The 13,177-nt window shown below is 35.6% G+C and overlaps 1 protein-coding gene across 7 annotated transcripts in view; it reads right to left on the bottom strand.

Annotated features, from left to right (window-relative positions):
- Positions 1-13,177, bottom strand: part of MYCBP2 (MYC binding protein 2) — a 181,815-nt gene that overhangs the window by 17,062 nt on the left and 151,576 nt on the right. For 6 of the 7 annotated variants that reach the window (XM_054056536.1, XM_054056539.1, XM_054056537.1 and 3 more), the window contains 10 exons: positions 11,776-11,933; positions 11,158-11,357; positions 10,053-10,202; positions 7,825-7,985; positions 6,764-6,920; positions 5,882-6,106; positions 5,120-5,185; positions 2,623-2,862; positions 2,382-2,480; positions 1,140-1,220 (listed from right to left, as the gene is read on the bottom strand). In XM_054056536.1, coding sequence (XP_053912511.1) covers positions 1,140-1,220; positions 2,382-2,480; positions 2,623-2,862; positions 5,120-5,185; positions 5,882-6,106; positions 6,764-6,920; positions 7,825-7,985; positions 10,053-10,202; positions 11,158-11,357; positions 11,776-11,933 — 1,537 coding nt within the window. The remainder of the gene's footprint in view (positions 1-1,139; positions 1,221-2,381; positions 2,481-2,622; positions 2,863-5,119; positions 5,186-5,881; positions 6,107-6,763; positions 6,921-7,824; positions 7,986-10,052; positions 10,203-11,157; positions 11,358-11,775; positions 11,934-13,177) is intronic. The other variant, XM_054056540.1, reaches the window with a different exon arrangement.

The following is a 13,177-nucleotide window of genomic DNA, read 5'->3' on the forward strand; positions in this document are numbered from 1 at the left end:
ATGGCTAAAATGGAAAGCCTGTGAAACTTGGGCCCTGATTAAATTACTTTTCAACATAAAATCAAATTAAGAATAAAATCTAGATTTAAATTTAGAGTAAAGATTAAAAATTCTTTAGAATTTTAGATTTAGTACTGGATTTCCTCACCTTCATTCTGGAAAATTTCACTGACATAAACCTTTTCTTATTGTTGTTTCTGCCTTTTAATTTGCTTTTAAAATAGAATTCAGATTAAAAAAAAACCATCATACACAACCCCTTCCAAAAGAAATACATTTACTCTATACCCATGAAAGAAAGGGATTTATTAAAAGACTTCAGTCTCTTGATTACTCTACTATTCAGGAAGCTTAAAAAATTTTAGAAACCATGTTTTCATTTTACCAACAGCATGTCGATAAGCATATTTAATTTAAAGTTCGCTAAGATGTGTGACAATAAAGTATATTCTGCATTACTTACTAATCTAACAAATTTCAAAATCAATCTGATACCTCTTGCATTACTGTGAAAATCTTTACCAAAATGTTTGTCTTGTGATAGGTGTAATAAAGATAATATAAAAGATATGTTAGTTGGTATACTTAAAACAATGAAGTATTCAGAAGAGAACATAAAGCAGTAGTTAAGCGTATGAGTTAAGAAAAATTAAGATAAGTAAGATCAGAAACCCAAACTTCCATTGACTGCAGAAAAGAATAATTTAAGAATGTATGTATTGATTACCAATTTAGGATTCAATTTTATGAAACCTAAATACTTTTTGGTGATAGAAATGGGGAGAAAACATGCACAAAGAATCTACTGTCTGTCACTGAACCTCTCCTACAAATGTGTCTACTATTAAATTATTATTAACAGCAAACATGAATAAGTACCATTCACAACTCAACTCTAAAACTTTCTGAATTGTGTCTAATAGGACAGGCGTTTTCATCCTATTAAAATGGATTTTTGTGTCAATTTCAGCAGATTTTTTCAAATAAAATGCACACACATACTATTTAAAACGTAAACCAAAATAAGACCAACAGGAGAACTGAAAGAGTCACGTAAAAGGTACTATATTCAATGAAAATAAGCATATTTATTTCTGGACACAAACATTTAATCCTCAAAGCATTCAGTATGAACAAACCTGCTTCTGCAAATTTGTCAGTTTGCTCCGGCTGAATATGATCCCTACCATGTGCTCCTTCAGGTCTGCATCTGATGTAGCCTTCATAAAAAGCATATTTAATTAGCTCAGGAGTTTTAAGAACATTTCCTAATTAGTGTAGCAATTAACATGGAATAGTAGCACTTTTATAACAAAGTTTGAGGCTTTTAGTTACAGAGCAATAAGGCATATAAGGAAAATTTAGCTATGGTTAATAAACGCCTCTTAAGATGTATTGACTTTCTTTCTCTTTACAAAAGGAAATTTGATCATGAAATAAAATAAAATAATCAATAAGTAAAACAAGTGAAGTATAATTATCCACAATTCGGTCTTCATGTAGTTTAATACAATTGCTGATTAAGTCTTGGTAAAGCAGTGCACAGAATATACTTTTCAGTTTATATATTTCACAAGAAAAGAAACGTGGAAATCAAAATTAATCTATCACTCAGCACGTGTGAGAAAAACACAGCTTTACAAAATGAATAATTCAGCCGTGGAACTTATTGCCACAAGGTACTGGGAAGAGCAAAACCATATATCACCTGAAAAATGAGATTACTTTCATTGAGGACAGTCCAATTTTGACCTTTAAACATGACAGTCCAGTATACAGTGACCTTTTCAGGCACACTTATTAAATAAAGCCTTACTGGAAGGCAGGAGAGTATCCTAGGTAAAAGGATACTACTGTAGTTCCTTAATACTTTTACTCTAAACATCAAGAGAGTCCCCCTTGAGGCACAAGATCATAAGCAAGAAGGACTTTCAGGCTGACCATTACTGCAGGTGTTAAGTATTCCCGTACTTGTAGGCATAATTTCTGCCACCATCACTATGTTGTTTCCATTGAACACACTGCATCATCAAATGGTTTGGGCTGGAAGGGGCCATAAAGATCATCCAGTTCAAACCCCCTGCCGTGGGCAGGGACACTTTCCTCTGTATCAGGTTGCTCAAAGCCTCATCCAACCTGGCCTTGAACACCTCCAAGGAGGAGGCATCCACAGCTTCTCTGGGCAGCTCATGCCAGTGCATCACTACCCTCATGGGGTGAAAAAAAAAAACCTCAATGATAACTTCTAAAAAATAAGCAATTGTGACCTTTTAGTTGCGACTGATTAAAAAGTTATGTAGTATAAGACACAGCACAAACACTGAAAATCATCCTGCTTCATCTTTTCAGCAAAATATTATTGAGAGAATACAAATAAATACATTGTGTACTTTTTCTTCTCCTTCTGGGGAAGACAACAGTGCTTTTTCCTCTTGTTCTGGGGTTGGCTCAGCATCTCCAGAGATGAGTTTTCCAAATACCTGGAAGACAATAGGTTACAATTATCTTCTCTCAGAGACAATGTTGTGCAGATACGACATTACACATTAAAACATAAATCACTGAAAGGCTACAATTTATAGTAACTTTCGCTGCATAACAAACATATCATTAAAATCCCACCTGGGATGTAATAAGTCGGAATACTCGCAGTGTCTCAGATTCACAGTTTCTTTGTTGAGCTCCATTTGCAGAAATCTGGCCAGCTATTTTAATGCTTTCACCATCTTTCCATCCAAGAATTTTCACTTGTCGAACTCTCAGTGTGTTCTCTGGTCCCTTCAATTCGATTTTGATGATGTGATTATCACCCCCAGGAAGTTCACTTGTTACCCAGCCAATATGTCTTGAATCCAAGTCTACCTATTAAACAGGAATATAAAGATGGGAACTGACATTACATCAAAGGAAGTTGCCTACCTCTAAAAAAATCCACATAATCTATCACTGGAACTAATACAGCATTTGTGATGAAGTTTTCATCCTGAGCAGTTAGACCATCATTTTTAATTGTAAAAATATTCAACTTCATGAATTCAAATAAAATAATTCTCAAACTTAAAAAAAATTGAATATAGCCATTTATTAGCCTTTCAAGTCCATCAGAAATAGTGGGCTATCTATCCCTCTAAGCAACAGTTCGTATATTTAATAAACCACTTTGAACTAATATTTGCTCACTACTTGCAATTAAAACAAAAGTTGCCATAATTTAACTGAAAATAAAACACACAATTATTAGTAGTTATTTCATCCTTATTTATATAAAACACCCGTCAAAGAAATTGTAACTTAGTGGAAGTCAATGACTGAATCCTAATTAAGAGAGCTAACAAGTCAATGTTTTGATATCAAGAGGACTTCTTAACTGTAAAAAGACAGGTGAAATGTATTAAGTTATATTTATTTTAAAACAAATACTGTTTTTTTAAAAAAATAAGTAATGAATGTTATATGATTTAAACTGTGACGTCACTACTGGAAGACAAATCCCAGTAGGGTGCAGAGCTTGACCCCATTGCTCAGAGCAACCTGGGCAGACCTAAGTTACACCTGGCCCCGAGCCCCCTCTCACGTCCACAAGGCCCAAAGGCTCGCTTACAATCAAACCAGTACTTGTTCTTTCCAACTTCTGTGCTAATTCTCAGTGTCTGTGCTGAGCTGTGCTGCAGCAGACAAGACTGGCTTTCTGTTTCTTTAAAAAAATACCGTAACTCAACTCATACATATGGGGTATGAGTTAGGGAATGGTACATGGGCGTGACTAAAGTTTATCAGGCACTGGAACAAAGCTGCTCAGGGAAGTGCTTGAGTCATCATCCCTGGAGGGATTTAAAAGCCATACTACGTAGTGCTTAGTGACACGGCTTAGTAATGGACTTGGCAGCATTAGCTTATGGTTAGACTCCATGACCTTAAAGATTTTTTCCAACTAAAAGATTCTCTGATCCTATAAAAAACATGAGGAGTGTCAAAGGACTGTTTAGCAAGGAGGAGGCAAAGCTGAATCAAGTCCTGCCTGTCTGGGAGTGAACCATCCCTGGAAAAATGTCTGGGCACTGCATTTGAGCACACAGAAACAAAACCAGGGAGTGACCTAACAAGCCATATGAACATTCTGAAGTTTAGCACCTGAGCTCTACCATGGTCATCTTCTATTTTGCTGGGTGGGTAAACATACCGAGTCAGTCTTCTCACAACAAAAGAATTCTCCCAGTGATGTGGAGATGTCCATCTATATTTTGTGTTTATCTATATAGACTCATATACAACACGCACACAAACTTCATCTGTCTCCAAATGCCTGTTGCACGCCCACACTTCACTGTTTAGTACGAGCCCACTGTTCACTTTCTTGAGGTGTGTAACATCTGTTGGAGCTGTTATCTTTGCTTAAAAGCTCTTTGAGAATAACAGGTAGAGGAAAGCAAACCATACCCCCGTAATGACAGTGCTGCTTTTTTGAAGAATTTTACCTCTGACTCTCATCACGGATGGGACTGGAAGTGTCCTTAAAGATCATCTAGTCCCACCCCTCCTCCCATGGGCTGGGACACCTTCCACTAGAAAAATCCAAATAAAGTTACCAGAATGGTAACTGCCTGCTTGAAAACCTTAAATATCTTTGATGCTTCACATCGGTGTCCAAGTACAAAACATTATTCTCCATGTAAAAAACATGCAGCTATTGTGTGGCTTAGCAACAGAAGTCTAAAGATTCTGGAGTTGAGTATCTGGACAGAAATCTTCAGCTACCTGTCATTCAGAACTAAAATAGCAAGGTAAAATGTGTTCTAGGAACATGTTTTAGACCAAATAACTAGAAAAACTTGTGTCGAGAGTAAATAATTTATTTTCTCACAGTGTTCTACTTCGGCTCACTTTTAAGCTGCATTTCTCTAATGAAAAATTATTCTGTGAAACAGATAAAAGGCAGTAGCAGTGGAACACTAAGAAGACAGGCATCAGAATATCTGACAACATATAACAGTACTTAATGTGATTATTTCGGGTATCTTCCAATATAAGTCTCCCTAGATGAAACCAGTTTGTTGGACCCTTGCTACATGCAGACAAAAAATTATAGCAATTTTCAAATTTCAACTGTTAAAATGATTACCTGTTTTATTCTGCAGAGATCTTCTACTGCTTTTCCACTTAGGAAGGTCATTGAAGTTACTTTGTTCTGCATCAGACAAGCAAAATAAAATCAAAATACTTCAACTGAGAACAACTCTATTTCTTCCATATTAAGACAGTACATACATAAAAAGGGAGACAAGTTGTTTCATCATGAAAATAAATTTAAAAACTGATCAAAACCAAAGGCTAAGTACACCTCTAAATAAATAAATTTGCTCCTTGTATGAAAAGCTGTAGCTGAAACAAAGATGTATTTGTAACATTAGTGTACAGAGCAACAATCATCATTGTACTAAGTGAAAAGATTGTTTCTTTTCACCATGATACAGTTCTGAGATACTCAGTTATGGACTATCGGCATTATAGATCAAGTTACTTAAAATTCATGATAGTAAAACTTCCCTATATTTAACAATTCTGCGTTTTACAAAATATTATAACTCTGCAGAAAACAAATTGAGGTGAAAAGACTGAAATTTTGAGGTGAGACAATGTGGACAGTTGTACTTCAAGGTAGTTAGTACTCTAGAAAATAGTTTGGATTTTATGAAAAGTCTGTATCTGACCCTGCCACAAAGAATTAATTTTCGCAGTCTCAAGTTTATACAAACTGCAAGTTCAGTTGAACATATATTGCTTTCGAAACCACGAGAATTAGAAACTTTACTTTGAAATGTGAGCTCCTGAATTAGAATTACAAACTGAACCAGATAAGACAATCATTTCATTTTCCTCTTACCCCAAGATCTCTGGAATTGTCTACATGAACACAAACATAACGGGCATTGATTCCTTTTACACAGTTAATTGTGATGTTTTTAGTTTTGTTTTTATCTTCGTCTCCTGACTCCCAGAAGGTTTCTGTAGATCCATCTGTTAAACTACCAATCATAGCAGGTCGGCTTGATGTTTTAATGTCGACGATGCTTGTTAGGTCTTTTAGACAAACCACTATGCACAGTTCCTGAGAAAATGAAAGAGACCACTTAAAATATCTGAAACTAAGCCCAAATACAACTTCAGATTTTTAAAATCATCCAGTCATATCTGTTCCGAGGAATATACTCTCTGAATTAAAAGAGGAAATTTGTCATTCATTGGCTTAAATTATTTAGCCCTTGAAAACAACAGAAAAGTTAACAGCTAACAGCAGAATATATTGGTAAATGACTAAAATGCATTAAGAAATGGAAGAAAACACTTTAAAGATATTCATTAGGAATGTCCTGGCATCATCTGTGTTCCTCAGAATAACAGAAGAAAAAAGATATAAGCAAGTAAAAACTGCAAGTATGCAGCATTTAAAAAATGAACTCAATTTATCAAATGAATCAATTAAATTAACTGTGAGAGATGCCCAAACACTTTTCTTGCAAACATGCACTTACAAGCACTGCTGCAAAATTTAGGTTTGAGTGAAACACAGGCTTGAGAGATGGTTTTTGAGCATCTAAAGCTAAATATGAGAAACTGAATACCAGCAACAAGGTCCCGATCTGAGACACATTCAAGGAAATACGACATTACAATATAGAATGTTTTCATTCAAACAGAATGATCACAGGAAGTACAGGCTGTTCACAACCCACCTCTGCTTCTGAGGGAGAGGTGTCATACTTGCCTGATTCATGACTTCAAAACCAGACTGAATACTGATACTAAAACTCTCTTCGCTATCTCCGTCATCAGATTTAGACAAAATATTGTTGATATGATGAAAAACATTGCTTTGATGCAGGAACTGGTGATCAGATTGTTTGAATTTGAGACTCCAGCACCTGAAAACAACACATTAAGTGGTATTGAAATTTTGAAAATTGTTTAAAAGACGTAACCTATCAGCAAAGCTATAGAAACATTTTTGCTTCTTCAAATGGCTTCTATAAATGTTTAACTTTAAATTCTTGGAGAATCTTAACTGCTTCTATGCATCATTTTGAGGAAGGCAGGAGTAATTTTTTCTTAGAATTCTAACAGTGAACAGAACCATTATTATTCAATTTGTATCTTTGATACAGATACACAGAAAAAAAATCAAACAGTTTAAAGATAATATTCAGATTTCTAAGCAACAGGTACTATGCTACCATGCATATCAAAGAATTGTAGAATGGTTTAGGTTGGAAGGGACCTTAAAGATCATCCAGTTCCAAGTCTGCTGCCATGGGCAGGGACACCTTCTGCTGGATAAAGTTGCTCAAAGCTTCATCCAATGTGGTCTTGGAGACCTCCAGGGATGGAGCATCCACAAATTCTCTGGACAACCTGTTCCAGTGCATCACCACTCCAACGGTAAAACATTTCTTCCTAATATCTCGTCTAAATCTCCCCCTGTTCAGCTTAAAACTGTTCCCCCTTGTCCTATCTCTGCACTCCCTGATAAATAGCCCCTTCCCAGATACTATCATATTATCCAATAATATGTATTTTTCATAGTAATTCAGTACAGAATTTAAGAGAAAATACATTTTTCTCTATGAAGTCTTTTATACTAGTATTTATATGCATAAACATGTATGTATACCTCTTTCATATATCTTTCCTATGCGGAAGGATACACGCGTCCCTTCACACATGGGCACATAAAGTTGTTTCCAATTTCCCACTACACTGAAAAAATCTTTTAATCTACAAAGTTACAATGTTTTCAGCCTTTTAAAAATTTTCTTAATTTGTGTTTACCTTAAGGCCATTTGCTGTAATGCACTGCCACTGGGAAGAGACATCATAAGATCAGAGATTGTCTGAAGGAGGCGATGAAAGGTGTGGGGCAATGGGTGAGCTGCTTCACCAGCAATAACGATATCTGACAGAGGATGTTCACATACTCTTGTGTCCTTCTCCTAAGACACAAAGCAATTGGTATGTTGTTAACAGGCTCTCAGACAAAAAGGGTTAAATAAATTGAAATAAAAACATTTATGATATTCGGTCTAAGAGAAACTGCAACAATCCTGTAAAGAATGTGAACTTCAAAGTAGGTCCTATAAGAGAATTTTTACAACAGTGAACTGTATGTGAACACCAAACAAGGAATTCTGAAAGTATACTACCAGATATATCTCATTATTTTAAAATGTGAAATATTGCATAACATTAATAAACATCCCAAACTCTAGAAAAATTAACATATTTGAGTTGTTAATAATAACTTCTTTGAGCAGCAAACTTGCTAATTAAGCCAAGGCTATCAACTCCTTTATTTCACTAGAGCTGTGACAATAATGCCTCTCGGTGAAGGTGTGCCAGTTCCAACTGCCTGCCATAAGCAGGGACACCTTTCACTGGATCAGGTTGCTCAAAGCCCCATCCAACCACTCCTTGAACACTTCCAGTGATGGGGCAGCCATGACTTTTCTGGGCAACCTGTGCCAGTGCCTCACCACCCCCACAACATTTTTTCCTAAGATCAAACCTGAATCTCCCCTCTTTCAGCTTGAAACCACTACCCCTTGCCCTGTTTGTGCACTCCCTGATAAAGAGCCCCTCCTCATCTTTCCTGTAGGCCCCCTTTAAGTATTGGAAGGCCAGTATAAGGTCTCCCTGTAGCCTTTTCTTCTCTAGGCTGAACAATCCCAACTCTCTCAGCCTGTCCCAACAGGGCAGGTGTTCTGGCTCTTGAATGATCTTCATGGCCTCCTCTAGACTCACTAACAGATCCATGTCCCTCCAGTGCTGAGGACTCCAGAACTGAATGCAGTACTCCAGGTGAGGTCTCACGAGAGTGGAGTAAAGAATTCTTTAGAAAGAGTTCAAAGCCCAAGTATTCCCCTTCCCCTCAGGGATCCTGTCTACACAGTTAGCATCCTGCTTCCTCCTGTCAATCGTGCCACACAGTAACTTTTGCATTTTGTTTTGCTTTAGCAAGGACTCTGCCCTTGAAACTACATAAGATGTGGTAAAGCTATTTATGGTTCTGTCTCCCATTTTGACAGAATTCATCACTGAGATTTCTCACCCCCTCCCAGTATACTGAAAGAATGTAAAATATGTAAAAATATTTCACACATGGAAATGAATTCCAGTTGTGGAAAAGCATCAAACTGCCTCAGATTTATTTCACTCTACGTGTATATTGCAATGGGCATTTTTATCATACAATCCTACTACTGAAAGAAGATGTGCTTTGGATGTGCAGCACCTATGCAATATTTAACAAACAGCTGAAACTGGTGCCAGTTTCCTGTATGCCATAAAATCGCACATCCTGGCCAAGGGACTGTGCAAATCCCTCCTTCATTACATCCAATGAGAAGCAGCATTTCCACCAGAAGTGGCATATTTTAGCACTCCTTTGTAATCTCCTTTAGCTTTCAGCCTGTAACATCCAAACTGCAGCTAAGACAGTATTTGCTTATTCGTTCATATAGGAGAGGCTCTTATTTTGGAGGCTGACCAGCATAATGTTTACATAATCACCTATATATAATTATGTACATAATTATTTATACATGTAATTACTTACATTAACTATAGATTATCAGAACTAATTAGCGATTGCTCTTAAAATGTTGAATGACAGCAGACAACAAAGCTCCTTTCTTTATTTTTGGAGGGGTAAAGAGAGAACAAAAAAAGCAAACAGAAATTTCTTCTTTGTTGCTGGATTAGAAATGTATTTGTATTTTTTCTGCTCCCTCCTTCCTATGAATATTCATTAAAAATACATTAGAAAACTGGAATCCATCACCATCCAAAATCTAGTGATTTTTAGAGGAAAAAATAATTTATCTATTAATAGTTCAAATACAATATAAGACTAATTAAATTTTCATTCCATAATTAAGGTTTTGTTTCACAGATAGAACGATAAAGCTCCTTTTTAATAAACACTAAAAATATTTCTAAACTGACTGAAAAAATCAACAGAGATACAGTATTTATGTAAGGAATGCTAAGCCTCGACATACTTGTTCTGCATTTTCTTTATTTGATTTATTTTCTTCATCCTCCTCTTCTTCAGGCTCTACAGGTGCAGGAGTCAGGGAAGCCACAAAATGCCATAAAATATCATGAAGAGAAGTTGTTTGAATGACATTGCAAAGAAGCCAGTTAAAAGCCTAAAATGAAATATACAGAAAGAGTTATCAATGGGTTAAGCAAAACTGCAGTAAAACCATCTCTTAAACCATTTATGAAAGAAGATGCACTGATGCTTTTGGACTGGTAAATAATAATGCAGAGGCCTTACAAGAAGACACATAGCTCTGCAGCTAAAACAAAATTGCAAATATCTTTTATATAATTCTATACAATAATAGAATAACTACATTTATAATACAATATAATTATAAATAATTATTATTTTATTAAAATGACAAATACATTACAGGGTACAAACTCATTCCTAAACAACATAAACAAAAATAAGCTTTTTGAAAGAAACTTTAAGGATGAAAAAGCGAAGTATTTATACGTTTTCAGACATTTTTATATGAGAACGTGGCAGCACTGTTTATTACTCCAATTGTTTAACAAACCAAAGATGATTTTTAATTTAGAACTTTCCAAGATGGGATTTAGTTTCCTTGTTTGGTCTCTGCTATTGACTGAATTAATGCAAACCAATTCAGCCACATCAAAAAAACCCAAAAACATAACATAGTGGGAAAAAAAGGTTTTTAAAAATGGTAACATTCTTATATTCTTCAAAAAGCTGCAATACTTTTGCATGTTGATGTTTTATTACCATCACCAAAGCAATTCTAAAAAAAGAATTCTTAGTCAAAAATATGAAAAACAAATGGCAAATCAGATCAGAAGATGCTGAGCAAGTGAGGAGAAAACAGTATTTGTAAACTGACTTTTTCAGCATTATTAATGTTCTTTTATCTTATACTAAGTGAACTTTTAGAATCTGCTTACTGCACATCACAAAATAATTTGCCTTTTCAAAAGATCTAGATAAAACTCATTTTGTTTTTAAATCTATACAACAATTCTTCTAAAATAGTCAGACACAGAATTTACAAATGTCTTGTTTTAGTTGCAGATGATCCAGTAGTACATTAATACCTCCATAGCAAAGACTCGGCAAGCAGATTTCCGTAAGGCTTGTTTCATAGCTATTTCAAGTCCTTCCAGATCATGATGCTGGATCACAAATGCCAATACCGGCCACTGGAAATTTCTCTCTCCTTTGGAAAGAGAGCTGTGGGCGGAGATTAACCGAGAAAGTTCAGGAGACGGATGTCTCAGGAGAGAGGACCCCACTTCTATTCAAAAGCATAAAAATACGCATACGTTAGATTCTTTGTGCATTTTCATTTTATAGCCACAGTAAAAATAAAAAGCAGTAGAACAATTTTAGAACTGATTTTTTTTTCGTTTTTACTATGAGAAAAAAGTGTTAAAATAGCAATGCTGAAAAAATGATGCTTCAACTGAGAAAGAAGCTACCAGCCTAACTCTTAAATCAAGTATAATAGATGCACCACAAATCTCAGAAACATAGTAATTCCTGAGTTGTTCTTGGACTGTGCAGATTAATAAACAACTAACTTCTCTTAATAAACAGAAATAAAAGCCATTAATAAAAAATTATATTTATCTACAGTTTCCAAGAAGATGAATTGTGAATCCAATGCTATATCCTTGCATCGCTTTCACTCCTCCTGATGCTGGTGCTCTTACCTGCATCTCCACTGTTTACTCGTCTCCTAGGGATTGCCTTTACACGTGCTGGCAAAATTGAGTGCTGTTTGTCATATTCTGATGCAACAACGGAATATGATCTTTGAAAGACTGTACGCTTCGCAAGGTCTGTATCTGTTATTGGACTGGTTTCCAAACTACAAAGAAATCAGTGACATTACAGACCGATTAATGAATATAGAGTATACCTGAATTACACAAAAACGTTAAATAAAGACACATGCATTTCATAATAACAAAGCTACCACTGTATGAAAATTTGTCTCACGTAACTAATAACTGTTTAAATGCTGGAAAAGACGGAATACCTTAAAATTACACATGGTGAAAAGCATGCAAGTGCTTTAAAAACAAATGTAATGATGTACACGGTAAGTATTTTTTATAGAATACAAACATTCAGATCATGCCTGTATTGAAGTTTCAGACCAAATTTGCCCTGAGGATGCACGTAAAAACATCTATGGAGTGAATTTCTAATATGCAAGCTAACCGAAATTTAGAACTTCACACGAAGTGGAAATTTCCAACATCAGTAGCCTTGAAGCCAATTTTCACTTGCTAAGGCTATGCCTCTGACATGTTTTACTCCTTTCCTTCAGTAGACTTCTTACAGTCTGCAGAAGAACTTCCAGCTTATGCTGTCCCTACAGGCCTCAGGAGACGATGGTGTCCACAGATTTTAATAAAGGAATATACCAATACGACACACTCTTAAGAAGTTTTGTTAGAAAAGTTCTATTTCTCAAAAGACTACATTGTAGATTGTAGTGTTCCAATAAACTGGTTTTGCAGTCAGTATAAAAATATAACAGACTGAAATAAAAACAGATCAAAAGCAAGTTTTCTGTCCATTATGTCCTCATTATAATATGAGGAATCACTGTCTGACATCCTAAAACACTAAGCATCTAAGTTGGTGCTGGATTATTACCAAGAGTCATTTTAACCTGGCAAAACAAACAATTCTGTAATTGCTTGAATTATATCATAATAAACCTAATGAGATAAGAAACTGGCTTAGCTTGATGGAAACCATCTAGCGTTCTTGGTGGTAGACAACAATAAACTGTCATTTCTTAAAGACTTTTTCTACTTCCCAGAGAAAGAAGCAGCAACATTTGTTGTGAAAAATGAAATTCCCTCCTGTTCAAACCTCCCTTCAGAATGAAATCGTGGAAGGAGGACAACACCTACTTCCTTTCAAAAAGGCCATTAATCTGCAATACAGTCAGTTATGTTGCACTGCTAAGCGGTTGAAAATACACCTGATGTACAATGATTCACTGAAGATATTTTTTTAACTACAGCTTCAGATGTCTTCAGCTTTTGCAGAGATGGATCTGGTGCTGACACTTCAGCTTCTTAACTACAGCAACGT

Source organism: Cuculus canorus, chromosome 1 (assembly GCF_017976375.1).
Source record: "Cuculus canorus isolate bCucCan1 chromosome 1, bCucCan1.pri, whole genome shotgun sequence".
Classification (NCBI taxonomy): domain Eukaryota; kingdom Metazoa; phylum Chordata; class Aves; order Cuculiformes; family Cuculidae; genus Cuculus; species Cuculus canorus.